Source organism: Bufo bufo, chromosome 5, assembly GCF_905171765.1.
Source record: "Bufo bufo chromosome 5, aBufBuf1.1, whole genome shotgun sequence".
Taxonomy (NCBI): domain Eukaryota; kingdom Metazoa; phylum Chordata; class Amphibia; order Anura; family Bufonidae; genus Bufo; species Bufo bufo.
In genome coordinates, this window is record NC_053393.1 from 132,601,314 (window position 1) to 132,623,221 (window position 21,908).

Genomic DNA, 21,908 nt, shown 5'->3' on the forward strand with positions numbered 1-21,908 from the left:
ACATAACAAACAAGGTTTAATGACAGGGCACACCTGTGAAGTGAAAACCATTTCAGGGGACTACCTCTTAAAGCTCATCAAGAGAATGCCAAGAGTGTGCAAAGCAGTAATCAAAGCAAAAGGTGGCTACTTTGAAGAACCTAGAATATGACATATTTTCAGTTGTTTCACACTTGTTTATGTATATAATTCCACATGTGTTAATTCATAGTTTTGATGTCTTCATAGTCATGAAAATAAAGAAAACTCTTTGAATGAGAAGGTGTGTCCAAACTTTTGGTCTGTACTGTAGTTTTGTGGGAAAAGATTTAGTAAAACTTGTAGCTTTATACATTTATATCTCTGCTTTTTCCACTTCCTGTGAACAGCTATCGGTACAGGAGGAGGTGTTATCAGTGACTGACAGCTATCTCTTATGTACATTTATACACGCAAAATGCAATCAATCACTGATAATACTTACCTCCTGTACTGATGCTGTTCACAGAAAGTTGAAAAATCTGAGATATAAATGTATAAATTACAAGTTTTATTGAATCTTTTGCCAAAAAACTATATATCTTCTCAGCTTCTCCTGCTCTATAACATGGTGCTTTCAGATTGCATTGCCTTTTGTGGTGACAGGTCCTCTTTAAGCAATAAATCACTATTTAACAGAAAAATCTCTGTCTCCGGGAATTATTGTATGGTTCAGTAATAAAGTCGTACTCCAAAGAGCAAAATTTTGTCCATGTGCATTTCCATATTTTTTTTTGTGCATGCATCTTTGAAAGCCATGACTTTTTTTTTTCCCTTTTCGGTTTTGTACATTTTGTGCCTTTTTTCGGTGATCCATAGAGCTTTATTTTTATGTCATTTTATATTAGTATTATTATTTTTTTTACAACCAGGAAAATTTAACAAAGGGAAAAGGAGTCTCTTTTTACCATTTAAAATTTTTGTTTTAATTGTGTCCCCTTTCCATAATGATCATTTTGATATATGGGATGTATGGGTTGTTGCTTTCGGCGGGGCTAGAAGCTGTGGTGTGTGGTTGTATTTTATTTTTATTTTGTCCTTCGTTTTTAATTTTACGCTTCGTGCCTCACGTAAAGTCCTACAAGTCCAATAGGGGCAGAGCTAATCTGGGTCTGCTAAGACCTAGCAGCTTACACAAGCTCCTGGCCCTGGCAATTACATGACCACTGGGACTGTAGCAGGAAGCGACATTGCGCTGGGTATAGATCAATGGGGAAGGCAGGGAATGGTGAAAAAAAGTCCCTGCCTTCTCTATGGAGAGCCCTGCTGTCAATTAAAGCTGGCTTTCCACTCCCGCAGCTGCACGATTAATGCACAGCTGCAGACTCTGCAAGGACATTTAAAAATATCCATGCAGAGATATGTGCCGACTGCCCGGACAAATATAGGTCGGCATTTAGTTAAAGTTTAGGGCTATGTAGCTTGAAATCGCTTTTGTCTCACATGATAATCACAATTATATCAGTTTGTGCAAATCCAATACGATAGTTGCAAATGGTATACAAGTTTTTTTCTCCATTGCAAATAACGGAAATTTGTACTTTCTCCTAATTTCCTGTGCCCCCTATCTTAAAGGTAGTTATCTCTAGAAAACTGCAGTGCTTCCATCATTTTCATTTTCATCAGCAGATCCATCACGGTGGCGGTGTTCACATAAGGCCCTTTACACATGTAGATGAGCTGCTGTAACGCGCACTGATTAATAATATAGGAAGTTGATCGGCATTTGCTTGCTTTTATGTTTATGTGGCAATTACTGGAAGAGATTTGAACAAGCAGTCGTTTTTGTAATCTTGAATGTTCATTCAAAACCCTCTTGTCATAATTGCATTGTTTGTGAGCAGAGCGTCCCCTTTTCACACGGGAAGAAAGACGTGCTGTCGGCAAAAGGGCGTTTGATAAACTGTTGGCTAATTCATGCCATGTTTGTTTGTATTAAAAGTATTCACTGTGCAAAGCAAAAAATTGTCATCTTTTTAAGTAAAATCTTCGTTTTTTGGCTTGGTATCCAGGCAGTTAAAGGGGTTGCAAGTGGTGATGAGACCAGATCAACATTCAGAATAAGTTTGCATAAGTTTTTAATGTTAGGTTGTTCCAATCATTTAACCTTTTTTGAAGCAATCAACTGTTCCTGCTGTGACAACCTTCTGAGGGAACTTTTCCACAGATTGACAGCTGTCATTGTGAAGAAGCCTTGTTAGTGACTGCCAAATGTTTTTTTTACAGCGGTCGCTAACGGGCCTTAGGCTGGGCTGCCACCTTTTTACGGCGCTTTAGTCTAAGTGCTGGTCCCCCATACAGTGGAGAGCCGGGCTCCTGCTTTAACGGCCTGGATTGGGAAAAGTGCTGATCTGGGCAGTTTAGCCCCTTAGATGTCGTGGTCAAGAGCTACCCTGGCATCTAAGTGGTTTAGAGGGAGGGAACTCCCTCCGTCTCCCATTGGCACAAATGAGATCACGGGGTGCCGATGTCTTTGCATGGCAGCCTGGGGCCTGATGAAGTCCCCAGATCTGCCTGCTGTGTTGCTTCTGTGACACAGCTTGCTGGTGTCTGTCAATACAGGACAGTATAATACACTGTACTGCATAAGCAGTACAGTGTATTATAGAAGCCATAAAAGGATTACTTGTTAATGTCCCCTTGTAGAACTGGTAAATTGTTAAAAAGTTAGTTCTATTAAATAATATAAACCCTTTAAGTAAAAAAATGCACCTTTTTCCATTGAAACAAAAAAAAAATTAAATGTAGCGGACTCTAATTACCTGGAGAAGACCTAGAGCCCTTTTTAAAATGGATACCCCATATTCCTTGTGCTAGTTTCTTGGCTCTAGACTAGCCACTAAAGAGTCTTTATTAACTGTTTACTTTTTTTTTTTTTTTTAACCTTTTAACCCGCAAGAATTAGTATTTTTTAGGCAATTTTTTTGCTTTTTTAACAGTATCTGTAGCCATGTGAAGTCATTTCTACCTATAGGAATACATTTTTCAGTGTAATTACTTAAAGTAGTTTTAAAGCTGTCCCATTTAGAATCTGTATTATTGTTTGACAGTAGTTGTTCCCAGCTTATGTCATGAAGTGAAGGATGAGTAAACTGTTTCAGCATTTGGTCCGAACTTCTGAAAGTTTGGATTCGGTCCATCCAGAATTTTTTGAGATTGAGAGCGAGCGAGCCTAGTACACAAATGTGTGTTTCTTAACAGTATATTTGCCAAGCGACACTACTCTTGGTGTCTAGGAAGAGTATATGCAATTCACATATCTTAATTCGGCTAATATGAGAAAAGATTAGCATTCTTTTATGTTTTGGAAGAAAAGCAAATTTGAATTTCTTTCCCAGAAAGCCAAAAGGTATACAAATTAGCTTGCCTGACAAAAAAAGAAAAGAGGGGATATCCTTTCTAATGCCAGAAGAATTAAGATATATGATATACTCTTCCTAGAAACCAGGAATAGTTTTGCCAGGCATACAATAGTCATGCATATTTCTTGGTCTCTCTAATGATAGAGAGCACCCCAAAGAGAACCCCACAAGGCAAGTCAACCAAGTAAGATGAGTTTATCTTGAGTCATTCTGGTTCTCTTGTTCTCCTAAAAAGAGAATTAGCTTGCATGTTTCATTGAGAGATGTATAAGTTTTGTAGGATGTTGTAATTCTCTTGTCTTGCTTTTAGTTGAATGTTACTTTGGAAGTCTCTCTGGTTCATATGACATTGAATCAAAATGGGGAAATAAAATTTGCTGAAGGTGTTTTTGCTATACAGGTGATGGATGTATGCTCGTACCCAAACCAAATTTTTAAATAAATTTGGCAAACTTCAAACGAAATGAATCATCTGTGGTTTGCTCATCTCTAAAGTGAAGACCTTAACGTGGCTTAACATAGCATTTTTAAAATTCAAGTACCGGGATTTGTGCCCTCCTAGTTAGTTTCTTTTTACTGTTGAGGTAGAATGAGTGTTGGGATTTATTTTTGTCAATAAACATTTTTTTTTTTCTAATGTCACATAATCTCTTTACATTTCTGACATCTATTGCAATAGGAGAAATTGTGCTGATTTAAAAAATAAAATTTCATTCTACAGCTGTTTATAAACGATTATTTATAGTCACTGTATGAGATTCTAGATAATGTGCCTTCACATTGAAGATGAAGTAAACATAAGCCACATTTGTGCCAGTGGAATGCTAACCCTTTACTTTAGCAGTTTCCGATTTGCATTAAGAATAGCTGATGGCAGATAACATCTACTGGCTCTCATGGGAAAAGCTGCTGTGCACAAATGGAAGTTTTTTTTTAAATATTTGCTGGAAATGCTATCTAAATGATGTGCTAGAAGAGAGGGAGAATAGTTTTGTCTATTTAGTTTATTATCCTGTTTATGAAAAGATACACATTTATTTTTTTATTGTCCAAAGTGTTTTTGTTTAACATGTTAAGGACCCAGGACGAGAATGCCCGTCCTAAAGAGCTGGTACTTAGTGCCCCAGGACGAGCATTCTCGTCCTGCGGTCCTTCCTCTCCCCCCTCCCCCCCCCCGCGTGTGGGGTCGCAATCAGCGGCAGAGATTCAGCTGTTACTGACAGCCGGATCCCTGCTGCATCCACCAGTATCGGTGATGATGCTGATGCCAATGGACTGACCGTGGCATATGGGAGGTTTGCGCTCCCTCACCTCATCCATTGGGTCCCTGCGCTGCAGTGGCAGGGACTCGATGGTTGCCATGGCAGCCCCAAGCCATTCCAAGGCTTGGGGCCCGGCATGTACGGAGGCCTAAGAGGCCCAACCCCCAGGGTGGGTCTCCTAGGCAACGGTTAGCATCTTACAGTTTAAGACACTAACAGTTCAATACAGATGTATTGTGCTGCATTGAAACAGGGATCAGACCCTGTAATGTTGAAGTCCCAGAGTGGGACAAATAATAAAGTGGAAAAAAAAAGTTTATAAAATGAAAGTTTTACAAAAACAATTTTTCAAGTAAAAAAAATAAAAAAGCGGCCTTTTCCCAAAATAAAGTAAAAAATAGGGAAAAAAAGAAAAGTGGACATATTAGTTATCGCCGTGTCCGTATCGACCAGCTCTATAAAAATATCACTTGACCTAACCCCTCAGGTGAACACTTACACCACTAAAAGTGCAACACCAAGCGATTAAAAATAGTACCAATCGAACAGTCACTTCATCCCGCAAAAAATGATATCCTACCTAAGACAATCGCCCAAAAAATAAAAAAAATATGGCTCTCAGACTATGGAATCGCTAAAACATGATTTATTTTTTTGTTTCAAAAATATTATTGTGTGAAACTTAAAGTATACATATTAGGTATCACCGCGTCCATAACAACCTGCTCTATAAAAATATCACATGACCTAAACCTTCAGGTGAACACTGTAAAAATGTTGTAATAAAAACGGTGTCAAAAGCCATTTTTTTGGCAACTTACATCACAAAAAGTGTAAGACCAAGCGATCAGAAAGTCATATGCATCCTAAAATAGTACCAAACGATCATCTCATACTGAAAAAAATTAGCCCCTACATAAGATAGTTGCCCAAAATTTCAAAAAACTATGGCTTTTCAAAAATGCTTTATGTAAAACTGAAACAAACAACCCAAAAAAAGTAGTCATGTTTGGTATTGTCGCGTTCGTAACAACCTGATCTATAAAATACCACATGATCTAACCTGTTAGATGAACACTGTAAATAACAAAGAATAAAAACTGTGCCAAAACAGCTATTTTTGGTTACCTTGCCTAATAAAAAGTGTAATGTAGTGCAACCAAAAATCATATGTACCCTAAAATAGTACCAACAAAACTTCCACCTTATCCCGTAGTTTCCAAAATGGGGTAATTTTTTTTTTGGGTGTTTCTACTCTAGGGGTGCATCAGGGGGTCTTCAAATGTGACATGGCAGCTTAAAATTATCCCAGTGAAATCTGCCTTCCAAAAACCATATGGCGTTCCTTTCCTTTTGCGCCCTGCCGCGTGGCCGTACAGCAGTTCACTACCACATATGGGGTGTTTCTGTAAACTACAGAATCAGGGTAATCAATATTGAGTTACGTTTGGCTGTTAACCCTTGCTTTGTTACTGGAAAAAATGGATTAAAATGGAAAATCTGCCAAAAAAGTGAAATTCTGAAATTTAATCTCCATTTTCCATTAATTCCTGTGGATCACCTAAAGGGTTAACAAAGTTTGTAAAAATCCGTTTTGAATACCTTGATGTGTAGTTTCTAAAATGGGGTAATTTTTTGGGGCAGTCTCTACTCTAGGGGTGCATCAGGGGGTCTTCAAATGTGATATGGCAGCTTAAAATTATCCCAGTGAAATCTGCCTTCCAAAAACCATATGGCGTTCCTTTCCTTCTGCGCCCTGCCGTGTGCCCGTACAGCAGTTTACAACCACATATGGGGTGTTTCTGTAAATGACAGAATCAGGGTAATAAATATTGAGTTTTGTTTGGCTGTTAACCCTTGCTTTGTTAGCAGAAAAAAAATGATTAAAATGGCAAATCTGCCAAAAAAGTGAAATTCTTGGGTGGTTTCTATTATGTAAGAAGTGACTTCAGACCTGAACTGGTCCATAAAAAGTGGGTTTTGGAAATTTTTTGAAAAATTTCAAGATTTGCTTCTAAACTTCTAAGCCTTCTAATGTCCCCAAAAAATAAAATGGCTTTCACAAAATGATCCAAACATGAAGTAGACCTATGGGGAATGTAAATTAATAACTATTTTTGGAGTTATTACTATCTATTATAAAAGTAGAGAAATTGAAATTTGGAAATTTGCTACTTTTTTCAAATTTTATTTTAAATTAGATTTTTTTTTTATAAAAAAATTTTTTTAACTCAATTTTACCACCATCATGAAGTACAATATGTGACGAGAAAACAATCTCAGAATGGCCTGGATAAGTAAAAGCGTTTTAAAGTTATTACCACATAAAGTGACACATGTCAGATTTGCAAAAAATGGCCTGGTCCTTAAAGGGAAAAATGGCAAGAGCCCTAAGGTGTTAAAGGAAATGTCTCACTTCAGCAAATGACAATTATCATGTAAACAAACTTAATATATTAGTAAGTGCCTTGTATTGTGATTGTCCATATTGCTGGCTTGATCTATTTTACTATATGCATTATACACTGCTTGTTTCCAGAGGTTACGGCCACCGATGCAGTGCAGATATGAGGTGGCCGGGAGCTATTGTATGCCTATGCACTATCCCATCGTCCCAGCCACCAGAGAAGCTAGTGCTTTTTGCTATAGTGTGCAAGAAAGTTCCCATTGCAGTCTAGTAAGGAAATCAGAATAATTCTGAATTTAGCTTTAAAGCGAACCTTTCACCTGGATTTCACTTAATAAACTATTACCAGTACATTTTATAGATAACTGAATCGCGCATGCGCCGTCCCCGATGCCTGCCTGTCTTCTCTTCCTCGCGCGCGATTCAGTTACAGGATCGCGCTTGAGTCCGGCGCATGCGCCGCCTGTACAAGCGCGCACGTTGTGTGCATCCGTAGCCGTTGTGCGGTTTTCCTTTTTTTTTTCGCGGACCCATTGACTTTTAATGGGTCCGTGGAAAAATCGGAAAATGCACAGTTTTGCAGCCGCATTTTTTTTTGACTGACAACGGTTCACGGACCCATTCAAGTCAATGGGTCCGTGAAAGAACACTGATGCACACAAGATTGGCATCCGCGTCCGTGATCCGTGGCCGTAGGTTACTTTCATGCAGACGGATCCGAAGATCCGTCTGCATAAAAGCTTTTTCAGAGATGAGTTTTCACTTCGTGAAAACTCAAATCCGACAGTATATTCTAACACAGAGGCCTTCCCATAGTGATGGGGACGCTTCTAGTTAGAATATACTGAGAACTGTGTACATGACTGCCCCCTGCTGCCTGGCAGCACCCGATCTCTTACAGGGGGCTGTGATCCGCACAATTAACCCCTCAGGTGCTGCACCTGAGGGGTTAATTGTGCATATCATAGCTCCCTATAAGAGATCAGGGGCAGGCAGACCCCCCTCCCTCGCCAGTTTGAATATCATTGGTGACCAGTGTGCGGCCTCCGTCGGCCCCCCTCCCCCCCTCTATTGTAATTTCATTGGTGGCCAGTGTGCGGCCTCCGTCGGCCCCCCTCTATTGTAATTTCATTGGTGGCCAGTGTGCGGCCCTTCCCCCGGCGCATTGCTTAATGATCTGTCACTTACCAGTAGGAGGAGCTCCCGGCCGGACACAGACATCGCAGCAGCCAGCAGGTAAGTATGATGCCTCTAATATTGTAATATTGCTAAGTAACCATGGCAACCAGGCCTGCAGTAGCGTCCTGGTTGCTATGGTTACCGATCGGAGCCCCAGAGCGATTAAACTGGGACTCCGATCGGAATCTCCGCTGCCACCAATGATCGGAGGGGGGGGGGGGGGGGGAGAGGGGAGGCCGCACACTGGCCACCAATGATATTAATACAATAGAGGGGGGGGGGGGGCCGCACACTGGCCACCAATGATATTAATACAATGCCGGGGGGGGGGGGGGGGCGCACACTGGCCACCAATGAGATTACAATAGAGGGGGGGAGGGGGGCCGACAGAGGCCGCACACTGGCCACCAATGATATTCAAACTGGGGAGGGAGGGGGGTCTGCCCCCTGCTGCCTGGCAGCCCCTGATCTCTTATAGGGAGCTATGATACGCACAATTAACCCCTTCAGGTGCAGCACCTGAAGGGTTAATTGTGCTGATCACAGCCCCCTGTAAAAGATCGGGTGCTGCCAGGGGGCAGTCATGTACACAGTTTGTAGTATATTCTAACTAGAAGCGTCCCCATCACTATGGGAACGCCTCTGTGTTAGAATATACTGTCGGATCTGAGTTTCACGATGTAACTCAAATCCGATGGTATATTCTAACATAGAGGCGTTCCCATGGTGATGGGGACGCTTCAAGTTAAAATATACCATCGGATTGGAGAAAACTCCGATCCTATGGTATATTAACTCCTGACTTTACATTGAAAGTCAATGGGGGACGGATCCGTTTGAAATTGCACCATATTGTGTCAACGTCAAACGGATCCGTCCCCATTGACTTGCATTGTAATTCAGGACGGATCCGTTTGGCTCGGCACGGCCAGGCGGACACCAAAACGATCAAGGAAGACCCACGGACGAAAAAACGGTCACGGATCACGGAAAAACGGAACCTGTTTTTGGGGACCGCAAAAAAAAAACGGTCGTGTGCATGAGGCCTTAAACAGATATGTTCTATGAAATTCTGTAACTGTGTACAAAAGACTCTTCCATCTTTTTTATTTTTACTAAACAGCAGAATCTTCTTGTTTACCAATCCATCATTGCGGTACCAATCATGAGGACTTGTATGGTCCAACCTCTGGGACCCTTACCTATCTCATAATCTGAGCCGGCAGAGTGATGTGCACCTTTCAGACAATGAGGGCATATCCTAACGATATGCCCCTTTTGTCTGAGATGGGAGTACCCTTTTAAGATAAAGAGCTACGTATCACAAGCTTTTAGTACTGTTTTCATGGCATAGAAGCAGTGACCGGGGATGTATGCGAGTGTATTGTTACAAACTAAGACCCATGCACCCATGAGGTATGATTGAAGAGTTAATACCGTGTGATATGAAATATGAGAAGAACTTTCTTTATACTCATGAGTCATGAAGTTCTGAAAAGCTTCAGCCCTCTCGGATAAATCTATCAGGCTGTGCTAAAGATCAATAAGACCATTCTTTCTTCATCTTTCAGGGTGATTGAGCAGTTGGGTGGGAAGCAGCTGGTAATGAACCACATGCATCATGAAGACCAACAGGTTCGCTACAATGCTTTGCTAGCAGTTCAGAAATTGATGGTCCATAATTGGTAAGTGGCAAATCATGAATAAATGGTTCTGATGGTAAATCTGCTAAATGAGTTTTGTCAAAAGCTAAGATGTGATTTAGGTTATTGAATTCACCCAGGTGACTAGATGTAATCACTTTAATCTCCTATTAATGGGACATACAGTATTTTTGACTAATTTTTAGCCTGAAATATCTTGCTTAAAGGTGCCTTTGTCTCATAGTCTGCAGTCAGGATGGTCCAGTTGTAATTTGTATAATTATATAAATATTTAATATCTAACTTTCTATTGTCTAAACCTGAGGGCCAGGTGCGTTTTATAGTCCGAAAAATACGGTAATACTGAATTATCAAACATTTTGGTTTATTCATTTGCCAATGAAATGTCTATAAAAGTTAGCAGAAGCTACTAATAAAATATGTCTGAATATGTCTGCTGAAGCTTTTCCTACTCCTTTTGTCATATTTTAGGTTTCCTTCCAATTTTGGAGACTTCTAAACCTTCATACTATCAGATTTTCTGTCTTCTGTTTCTATTCCTCTCACGTTTTCTTTTTGCATTATTTTGGCTGCCGTTTTAGGAGGTTTTGTGTCGAGTCTTAGGTTAGGATTACACCGGGTTTTTTGCTGTGGTTTTGAGCTTTCGTTAAAAAACAGCTGGTCAAGCAGTGGTGAAACCACATGCTGTTTTCCAGTTGCAACACATTTTCAGCAGATAAAAATACAGAAAGTTGCACCTGGTAAGGTGGCAACCACTTGCGACCTTAATAAAAAAAACAAGAAAACACATGCAGTATTTCCAAATATGGAGCAAAAACACCCTTTGCAAACCCAGCCTTTCATTTCACTCCAGACCTCCTTTGGATAAGAATACCTGTTAGATGCCCTAGTACTGTGATGGTCAACCTCCGGCACTCCAGATGTGGTCAAACAACGACTCCCAGGATGCACACTGGAGTTCCGGAGGTTAGCCATCACTGTCCTAGTAATTTTAAGTTAATTGGTGCAATTTCTCCCACAAAAATAGCCACCTCCACCTTAATATGAACACATAAAATATATATATACGTAATATAGAATAGGAAGACGTGTGAGCTGTGGATCACGAGAGCCTAATGTCACAATTTGAATAAATCTGTCTGGTGTCCTCATTCACTTAAAAATTAACATCTCTTAGTTTGCAGCTGGTTAATATCAAATCTCCTAATTATCAGCAGTGTGCTTGTGCTGATGGCAGCTAAATATCTGTAATTTAAGAAGAATTTGTATAACTTCTTTTATGCAAGCTATCGGCATTGTTCTGCACTTTCCTATCCATTGGTAAATACAGCCCTAAATACAAACAGTTTAGAATAGCAGTTCTGTTTTTTTAATATGTATTTTATTTTTTATTTTACCCTTATTTACCTTATTAATAAGAGGGATACAAGGCAGCAAAGGCTTCCTGGAGTGAGAGAAATCAAATGAATAAGCCATTCATTTTCATTACACGTCCTCTCGAGCTTTTATTAAAGCTTAGCGACCACTAGGGCTCTGCTTATATTTGCATCAGTTTGCCTTGTTAATAAGTTTGGCAAATGCACTCTGTGGGTGGTATTTTTTCATAGCGTAAAACTGAATGAAGAAGCAATGTTTCTTTGTCATGTGTCGTAGGCCTGCTTTAGGTTCTCAACATCCTGATTGACTCCCCTGATCAGCATAGCTTGGATTAGTGGATTTCTCAATTCTGACCAAAATCAGAATCGTGCTCGGCTGAAATGGCAAATGAATCAGCTACATAGCTCTGGTGCCTGTAGGTGATGCAAGTCCATAAAAGATACTGTATTAAAACTGCATGTTTATTAACTCCATAAAAAATATGGTACAGAGTAGCGCAATCGTAACCGGACATTAAGCCGAAATGCTTAAACCTCTTCCACTGCTCTGTACCATATTTTTATTGGCATTAATAAACATACAATTTTTTGTGCTGGAAATTTTTTTTTTTTTTCTTGTTGAAAGTTTCCTACACCAGGAATTCTATGCACATGATACCGAATCTGCACACATGACCTGAATACTTGCGGATTTTCGTGCGGTAAATCGGCAGTGTTGTACAGTTACCAGCAAAGTGGACAAGAATTTCTAAGAACTACAGTAAAGCTGCGGTATTGTGGATTTGTTCTGCCAGCTTTTCCACAGCAAAAATGCATGTAAGGCTACTTTCACATTAGCGTTTCTATTTTCCGGTATTGAGAACCGTCATAGGATCTCAATACCGGAGAAAAACGCTTTCCGTTTTGTCCCCATTTATTGTCAATGGGGACAAAACATAAGTGAACAGAACGGAGTGCCCCAAAATGCATTCCATTCTGTTTGGTTGTGTTCCCATACCGGAGAGCAAGCTGCGGTTTTCTTTCTGTCATGGGGTGCGGAGCATCGGTTTTCTCTGACACAATCTGTCACAATAGAAAACGGATCGGTCCCCCATTGACTTTCAATGGAGTTCATGACTGGTCCATCTTGGCTATGTTAAAGAAACAACCATCTGCATCCGTTATGAACGGATCCAGTTGTATTATTATCAGTAACGTAAGCATTTTTGCTGAGCCCTGCCGGATCCAGCAAAAACGCTAGTGCGAAAGTAGCCTAATACGTGTGGTTTTGTTGCTGTTTTTTTCTGTATGTTTTTTTGCTGCAGAAACGCAGCCATAACCACAACAGATTTTTTTCTGCTGCATTTTTTGTTGTGTATTAATTCCCTTGTATAAATGTAACATGCAAAACAATTCCTAAAAGCTACCGTCACCTATAAAATGGTGGCCTACTTCTACTTAATGTGGCAACGTCAGTTTCTGATGGCACAGTTTGGTGACCTGGTGCCTTAGAGAAGACTTTCTGCTCCCGCCAGCAGATATGACAGCAGTTTCTTTATTGTATTTAATTATAGTTGGGTGGCAGAATGGGGAAGCCATCATATATATCAAACACATTGTCCCAGCTCCAGCTCAATATTTTTATTTTTTTTTGCTTTCATTTTTTTGCTTGCAAAATAAATTTTAAGACATTTGAGAATCACCCATAAGGTTGAAAAAACCACTCCATGCTACCCAGCCCTAGCTTGCTTAGATATACAGAATTGTGAGTTAAGTTGGAGGGCCTGGCACCTCAGTTGACCAGTTGCCATAACCTCTTCACCAAGTAGGATTCTGAGCTTATTTGATGAGTTGGTTTCCAGGGGTAGACACAGTCCACCCATGGGGATTGCTCATGCTCGATTTTTCACCACTTAAGGCTACTTTCACACTGGCGTTTGGTTTCCGTTCGTGAGATCCGTTCAGGGCTCTCACAAACGGTCCAAAACGGATCAGTTTTGCCCTAATGCATTCTGAATGGACAAGGATCCGCTCAGAATGCATCAGTTTGCTTCCATTGACTTTCAAAGGTGTTCAAGATGGATCCGTTTTGGCAATGTTAAAGATAATACAAACAGATCCGTTCTGAACGGATGCATGCGGTTGTATTATCGGTGCGGATCTGTCTTTGCAGATCCATGACGGATCTGCACCAAACGAGAGTGTGAAAGTAGCCTAAAGAGGTTGTCCCTCCAAAATTACTCTACATTTTTCAAACTGAGTTGTTCACTGAAATCTATCCGTATAGCGCCACCTGCTGTTTGCCTTTTTTCTAAATTCTCTGTCACTGTCTCGCTACATGCTCAGATCCATCCTTCAACTGTGACCAGCTGTAGTAGAAAGGACAGAGCAGTTGGAGCAAGCAATGAATGAGGAGATCTCTGGACCCATGTGAGGTACATGGCTGGTTCTAAGTTTGTTAGAAAGAGTTTGCTATGAACTATATAATGTATATTATTTTTTACATTAGTCATGGGATAACCCCTTTAAGGCAAACATTTGATTCTTAATATTATGAAGAATTCTACACTTAAAGGGGTTATCCGAGACTAAAAAATACCCCCCATATGTCCGTGCCCCTCACAATGAATATACTTACCTGTCTCCCCGCGCCACTCCTGGTCCCTGCACCGCCACTGCTGCTTCTCGTGCGCAGATGAAAACATCCGGTGTCAAGGGGGGAAGAGCAGCCAATGGCAGACGGGAACGAGCCTCTGTAGCGTCACCCGCGATACTAGGGAGGCTTGTCCCCATCCTCGCCTGCCATTGACTGCTCCCCCCGACACCGGATGTTTTCATCCGCGCATGGGGAGAAGCAGCAGCGGAGCGGGGAGCCAGGTAAGTATGTTCAGTATGAGGGGCCTGGGCATATGGGGGCATTTTTTTAGTCTTGGATAACCCCTTTAATTCAAGTTATTTCACTGTTCGTAACCTATATATGTGTACGACGGAAGGTGCATTTTTAGGAAGTGTTATATTCGCGACTTTGAAATGAAGGGGCACCACAGTGTAACTTTATCACTCTGCATTTTAATGCATGGTGAATAAATCCACGGATGCCTTCACCAGCCCTTAGGAAGTATTATATGTAAAGGAATTTATTATCATTTCATAAATAAATAAGGCTTTTCTATTTTTATGGGTTTGAAGTAAATTGAACTGGAGCAAACTTCAGGCAATACAGTGATTATATCACCTATAATAAAAATGATGTTATACAAACTGCATGCAGACATGGCAGCATTGCGCCTGCACAGTGAAAATTCATTTACTTTGTGTATGTATACAGGACATCAAGAGTAATTTATTTTTTTATTAGAATTTTATGTCTTATTGTATGGTGAATGCTTTGTACACATTGGAGGCAGTAGTCCTCCTCTCTAATGCTCTGTTGTATCTTAAAAAGATACTATGCTGTTAGACTACATGCACACGACAGTGAAAAACGGACATGTGATGTACATTTTTTTAACGGCCATCACACGTCCGTTTTAAGACCAATCATAGTCTATGGGGTTATTCACATGGCAGTTTTTTTGAGAACAAACGAACATGCTCTATCTTGTCCATTTGTCACTGACAGACTGCCCCCATACAATTGAATGGGTCCATTTTTAACGTCCGTTTCTCAGAAAGGCATCAGTGGAAAATAACATCCGTTAAAAATGTCTGTTTTTAACAGACGTTTTTTTTTCACTGTCGTGTGCATGTAGCTTTAGTTGCCCTACTCCGGTCATTTGCTCTCTACAGTTGTATGACATCCTGGAGAGCAGAATTACAAAGCACAGTCACTGTCATACGGCACAGCATTCTCCTATGGGAGCAATTTGTCTCGAGAGACATAATACTGATTTAGAACTAACCAGTAAGAGTAAAATCTGTTTTCTTTTTATTAATCCTTAGAGAACCATGCGGTTTTTCTTTTTTTGCGTTTTCGTTTTTTACTCCCCACTTTCCAGTCTTTTTGGTTTTTCCCTACACATCGCTAGCTGTATGAGGGCTTGTTTTTTTGTGGGACTAGTTGTACATTCTATTGGCACCATTTACAGTTGCATACAATGTTGTGGGAAGTGGAAAAATAATTCCAAATGGGGTGTAATTGAAAAAAAAAAATGCAATTCTGCCACAGTTTTATGTTTGTTTGTTTTTTACGGCGTTCAATATGTGGTAAAATTGACCTGTTACCTTCATTCTCCAGGTCATTACAATTATGACGACACCCAATTTGTATAGTTTTTCTTGCATTTTAATACTGAAACTTTTTTGTAGTTATGTGTGCGGAGTTGTGTAAGGGTTTTTTTGTTTTTTTTTTGCATGACAACCTGTACTTTTCAGTGATACAATTTTTAAGTGTGTGTGTGACTTTTTGATCACTTTTTATAAAAAAAAAATTGGCGGAGTTGAAGTGATAAAAATGGCAAATTGGCCAGTTTTATATTTTTTCCGGTGCGTCATTCTTCTAATGGGATTAATAGTGTTATAATAGGACAGACGTTTTCGCGCGCGGCGTTGGCCATGATGTGTGTTGTTTTTTGTTTTGTTTTTGGGTCATGTATTTAGATTTTGGGGAGAGGGGGATGACTTCAACTTTCAAATTTTTATTTATTTTATATTTTTAAAAAGCTTTTTTTTTTTTTTTTTTTTTACTTTTTTTTTTTTTTTTAAGTCACCCAATCTTAAGATTGCCTATTGTGTTCTGTTATGGCTGTATAGTAATCATTGAAGACTTCATTTACAATATAACAATACAGTGCTGCCACCTGCTGGCCTGTTTTGGTAAGTTTAGTAATCGCTACTGAAGCCTGCTTGAGGCTTCCGGCTATTACACTAATGTAACAGGTTCCCCGATCTCAGCCGGGGTACTCTGTTATGGGAGCGGGAGCACATGGCTCCCCCTACTGGACCACTCAGATGCCGTGGTTACATCTGACCACAGCATCTGAGGGGTTAAATGTATGCGATCAGCCTTATGGCTGATCGCATTCATCCGCCGCAGGTCTCTGCTGTTTGAAACGGCACCAACCCGGCGGCTGTGGCACCCTCTGCATCTCAAATGACCTACCCTCAGCATAGGCCATCAATCAGCAGGGGGCTGACACTTCAGTGGGATCAACGCTGCAGTTACCAGCCCCATCCACTACACAATGGACAACGCTGTGTATTTCCGGCAGCAACTTCCGGTGCCGGAGCTGCAAGGGAACAGCTGATTGACAGGGGTGTGGGGTGCAGGTTTATTCCAATGTGATATTGAGAGCCTATTTTGAGGGTAGGTCATCAATCTGAAAATCCTTGACAACCCCTTTAAGGTTTAGGCACTATCTTGAAAGTTGAGATGGTATGTATTTCAGTGCATCAGTGAATTCTTCATTATGGGTATGGATGGCAGTGACCATCCATAAACTGTATTTAAAGGGGTTCTCTGGGAATTATTTAAAGTGGCTGCAAGCAACCTGTCCTAGAATGTGAGCGGGACTGGTTGCCTCCATTTGCAGAACTGCCTGTGGGGAAAGGAGTGAGGAGGCAGGACCTTACTGCACACTACACTGCTCTACAATAGATGGTAATGATGTAATCCTGTCTTCGCTATACTGTTATTGCTGAGCAGTCTGACAGGAACATTCACCAACGTGTAGTACATGTGCATCTCTATAAATTAGAATATCATGGGAAAGTTAATTAATTTCAATTCAAAAAGTGAAACTCGTATATAGATTCATTACACACAACGTGATTTTTTTTCCCCAAGTGTTTATTTCTTTTCATGTTGATAATTACGGCTTACAGCTAATGAAAACCCACAAGTCAGTATCTCAGAAAATTAGAATATTGTGAAAAAGTTCAATATTGTAGACTCATGGTGTCACACTCTAATCCACTAATCAACACAAAAGACCTGCAAAGGTTTCATAAGCCTTTAAATGGTCCTTCAGTCCGGTTCAGTAGGTTACACAATCATGGTGAAGACTGTTGACTTGACAGTTGTCCAGAAGACAGCTGTTGGCATCCTCTACGAGGAAGGTAAGCCAAAGGTCATTGCTAAAGAAGCTGTCTGTTCAATGAGTGCTGTATCCAAGCATATTAATGGTAAGTTCAGTGGAAGGAAAATATGCAGTAGAAAAAGGTGCACAAGCTATAAGGATGACCACAACCGTAAAAGGATTGTCAATGATAGGCCTTTTGAGAATTTGGGGGAGAGGTGTGGGAAGCGGCTGGAGTTAGTGCTTCAAGAGCCACCACACACAGAGGTATCCAGGAGATGGGCTACACCTGTCGCATTGTGTCAAGCCACTCATGATTAATAACCACGTATCGCTGCGCTTGATTGACCAGCAAACTCACCTGACCTAAACTCCTATGGGGTATTGTCAAGAGGAAGAAGAGAGACACCAGACCCAACAATGCAGACGAGCTTAAGACCGCAATCAAAGTGACCTGGGCTTCTATAACACCTCAGCAGTGCTACATCGCCTCCATACCACGTCACATTGATACAGTAATTCAGGCAAAAGGAGCCCCAACCAAGTATCTAGTGCATATACTGTGCATACTTTTCACTAAGCCAACATTTCTGTACTAAAAATCATTTTCTTAATTGGTCTCATTTAATATTCTAATTTTCTGAGATACTGACTTGAGTTTTCATTAGCTGTAAGCCATAATCATTATCATTAAAATAAATAAATGCTTGAAATAGATCACTGTGTGTAATGAATATATATATGACTTTCACTTTTTGAATGGAATTATTGAAATAAACTTTTCAAAGATATTCTAATTTATTGAGAGAACCTGTATATGCAAATGCCAGAGTGTAGTGAGCCCCTCAATCCCCCTCAACACCCCTCAACCTCTGCAAGTTGAGGCAACCAGTCCTGCTTCCATTCTAGGACAGGTTGCTTGTGGCCTTTTAAAATCTTTTCCAGAGAATCCCTTTAATCAGGAGATTTGTAGATGTCAAGATGTAGATTATGTTGAGGGCAGTTTTCTTTCATCGCTGGTCACTAAACATAATTTGTACAATTAATATCTACATTAAAGCAAACCAGCACTTGAGGGTTGATGTTAAAAGCTGCATTTTATGTGTAATTTACTATCATCTGTCTCTGAAATACCTTTTATATTTGACCTTTTGCAAGGCCTAATGTTATTGAGGTCTTTTTCTTAAGATCGTCATCAAGCACTAGATGAGCCATCTTTCATCCATCCTCATTTAAATGAGGTCTTAAGGAATCAAATCTGGATTTTCTAGATTGAAGCTCTCTCATTTTATTATTTATCTTTAGTTTGAACTGTAGGACATGTCTACATCTTCCAGTTCCTGTCACAGTGTGCATGACATTTTCAGTGATCATAAAGATCAGGGGTCAGCAACCTTTTTGTGTATGGAGTGCACATTTATAATAAAGAAGAAAAAAACCCAAAGCTGAAGCACTCAGTGTGCCGTGCCATAAAGGAAAGTCATATAACACAAACGTGACATAAAATAGGTATTTACTAGCTACATCCCAAAATTCTCAACACACTGCCTGACTTGCACGGTTTAAAGAGGTCAACCTCATGCGCCACTAACATCCAGATTTCAACCCCCACACACAGAGTAATCACATTCAACCCTCTAAAAATAAGCAGAGAGCTCGCTTTCATCACGATCCCCATCACCATCCTCCCTCCGCCCCCTTCCCACATGCAGGCTCAACATCTCCTACACCTCCCAAGTAGTCATAAAGCTTTCTTCCCATCATTCCCCCCAGCAATTATGTCACGGATCAGCGGGTGTGAACCCACTGTGCCACTGACTGGCTATACTCTGGAAGGGTGTGTCCAAGCAACTACCTGTTTTTCACTAGAGCCTCAGATGGTGAGGATAGTCTTGAGCCGTTAGGGTAGTTGCCAGGGGCTACTCCAGAGCAATCCCAGAGTCAGTGGCAGCTGGTCCGGGCGGACCAGGAGGTAACTGAGTAGGTACCAGAAGCACAAGTGTAGTCAGGCAGGCAGAGACATTACCAGGAGCAACGGTGCAGGACCGAAGGATAAGGCAGAGACGTGGTCAGACAGGCAATAGGTCAGACAATCCGGGACAGCAACAGGAGAGACAAAGCAAGCAGGCAGGAATCAGACGATAAGCAGAGTCCGGGAACGAAGTATAGATCAGGAGCACACAAGAGTATCAGGAACCAGCAAACTCAAGGACCTTGACACTGAGGCATCTGGGAAGGGGGCTGAGCCACTGAAATACATGCAGGAGAGCCAGAGTTGTTCAGCGAGGTCACCTGACCTAACCCACACAGCCCAGGGAGTGATGCGCTCCGCCCGAAGAGCAGTGTAACACAAAACCTGCCAAACTTATGTTGTGTCCACGGCTAAGTGGAAGCTGTGGAGCAGAATCCTCAGAAGCAATAACACCTACAGAAACAGAGACCAGGACCGCAGTGGTGAAATGGTCACAGGTCACCGCTGAGCGTGGCACCCGGGACCGCAGAGATAAGCGGGGAAACAGCAGCATACAGCAGCCGCTGTTACAAATTACATGCAGGTTCACCTTCATCCCCCCCCACCCCCAAACTAGTCAGTGTTCATTCCCCCATCTTCCCAAGCTCACCATCCTCTCCTCATCCATAAACCGGTAACTGTGCTCATTTCCCCCATCTCCCTAAGATCACCATCCTCCCTCCACCCCAAAGCTGGTCACAGTGCTTGTTCCCCTATCTCCCTAAGCTTAGCATTCTCCTCCAACCCCCAAGTAGTCACAGTGCCTATGACCCTATCCTCTCAAGCTCACCATCATCCCGCCTTGAGATGAGCGAATTTTTCGCCAATTTTTTTATTATTTTTTTTAAAAACTCGCTTCGATACGAATTTATTTGCGGCAAATCGCGTTAAAAACTGCTATTTCCTGGCTGCAGAGAGCCTTTATAGTGGTGTGGAACACTGTGCCTTGCAGTAACACGCATAGGGAGTCTGCTGTGGTACTGAAACAATACTATGAGCAAGTATGACATGCAGATGACAGGCGTCGCTCTTAGAATCACTGCACACTTCACTTATTTGGGCAGTCACGGGGCCAAAACTGAGCAAATAACTCAAGTATGAACTCCGCCTTACAGGTCGATGTTGGCGCCAAGAAGAAGCGCACTCCTTTTACCCCGTCGTCAGCTGATTCCACATAGATGCCTACAGAACCTGTTCTATTATATGCTTATACAAGTAGAGCCTCCCCGACAGAGTGGAGAGGGTGTCAGCAGTAAGTTTGTGTTGACGTCACTGATTAATTTGCCCTTCCTCTGATCAGTCAGAACAATAACCCACAAAAAACGGATCCTGTCTGTGGAGCATCAGACTTCACTCGGTCAGCATTTGGTCAGTAATCCATCAGTATTGCTAATGCCAAAAAAACAGGAGTGGATCCAAAACAGAGATGTCAGAGTCAACCATTCAAGAACCGCTGGGTTGCTCGTCAAGACATGACAGCTAGATGACACCGGGAGCTCAGGCTTCTTGCTGCGACTCCTGCTGCCACACCCCCTTACTCTGCTGCGACCTGTGCCTGCGCCAGAAACATTTAGACCTCTGCCACTTCTCTGTCTGACATACTGTTAGATCAGATAAATAAATAAAAAGGAAATTAAACACCCCAAAAAAGTCAGTAGTTTTCTCATTTACCACACAACAGCTAATAAGCCCTCCCCCCCCCCCCCCACTTATACACGCCACAAGAGGCTTTAGAACATATAACTGCACCGCTGAACAGCAAATATATTTTTTCTTTTTCCACTAATACATGCCATAAAAGGCTTTAGAACCTATATCTGCACCGCTGAACGGTAAATATATTTTACTTTTGCCACTAATACACGACAAAAAGGGCTGTAATTTCAGCACTTCACCACACAACGGCTAATAAGCCCTTTTTTACCACTAATACAAGCCAAAAAATGCTTTAGAACATATAACTGCACCGCACAAGGGCAAATAAGACATAGCAATATTGCCTTGTAATACACCCTGTTAATGCCTGTATCAATCAGCACTTGCACCCTAATAAGACAGGTTTGCTGGAATTACAGAGCTGTATAATGGCAATTTGGATCCGCAGTCAGTGCAGCAAGGTGTAATAGGAATGTTCCTATTACCGAGGCTGTCACCTCCCCGACTGAACCCTGTTCAACATAAATGCAGTGGAATGATTCCTCCCTATCCTTTCCCTACACCTCGAATAATCTTTCCCTGCACTTGTAAATCGTTTTTGTTAGCACAATTAAGTTTTTTCTAACACTGTCCCTAGCGCCTGCAGACGTCTCTCCCTGCACTGGAAAATGGCAGAATCCAAGATGGCTGTGACATCACAAGGCTGGCTGCTGATTGGCTGCATGCATGGCATTATGGGTGATCCTGCCTTCCCAGAGTTCCTTGCTCCATATCCTCACATGTGCAGCAGCCATTTTAGGAAAAAGTGTGATTAGTTACCACAAGTCTTCCCAATCTCACCATCCTCCCCCCACCCCCAAACTGGTCACAGTACTCGTTCCCCCATCCACTCAAGCTCACTATCCTCCTCTCAACCCCCAGTCCATTCACATACCTTTCTTATCTGTGGCAGTAGTGTAGCAGAGTCCTACTCTCTG

General features: G+C 41.4%; 1 protein-coding gene across 2 annotated transcripts in view; it reads left to right on the forward strand.

Moving 5' to 3' along the window:
• Nucleotides 1-21,908, forward strand: part of ATP6V1H (ATPase H+ transporting V1 subunit H) — a 158,018-nt gene that overhangs the window by 116,320 nt on the left and 19,790 nt on the right. Inside the window, exon 14 of one of the 2 annotated variants that reach the window (XM_040433044.1) lies at nucleotides 9,800-9,913. In XM_040433044.1, coding sequence (XP_040288978.1) covers nucleotides 9,800-9,913 — 114 coding nt within the window. Of the gene's footprint in view, nucleotides 1-9,799; nucleotides 9,918-21,908 lie in introns of those variants that run through there. The other variant, XM_040433045.1, reaches the window with a different exon arrangement.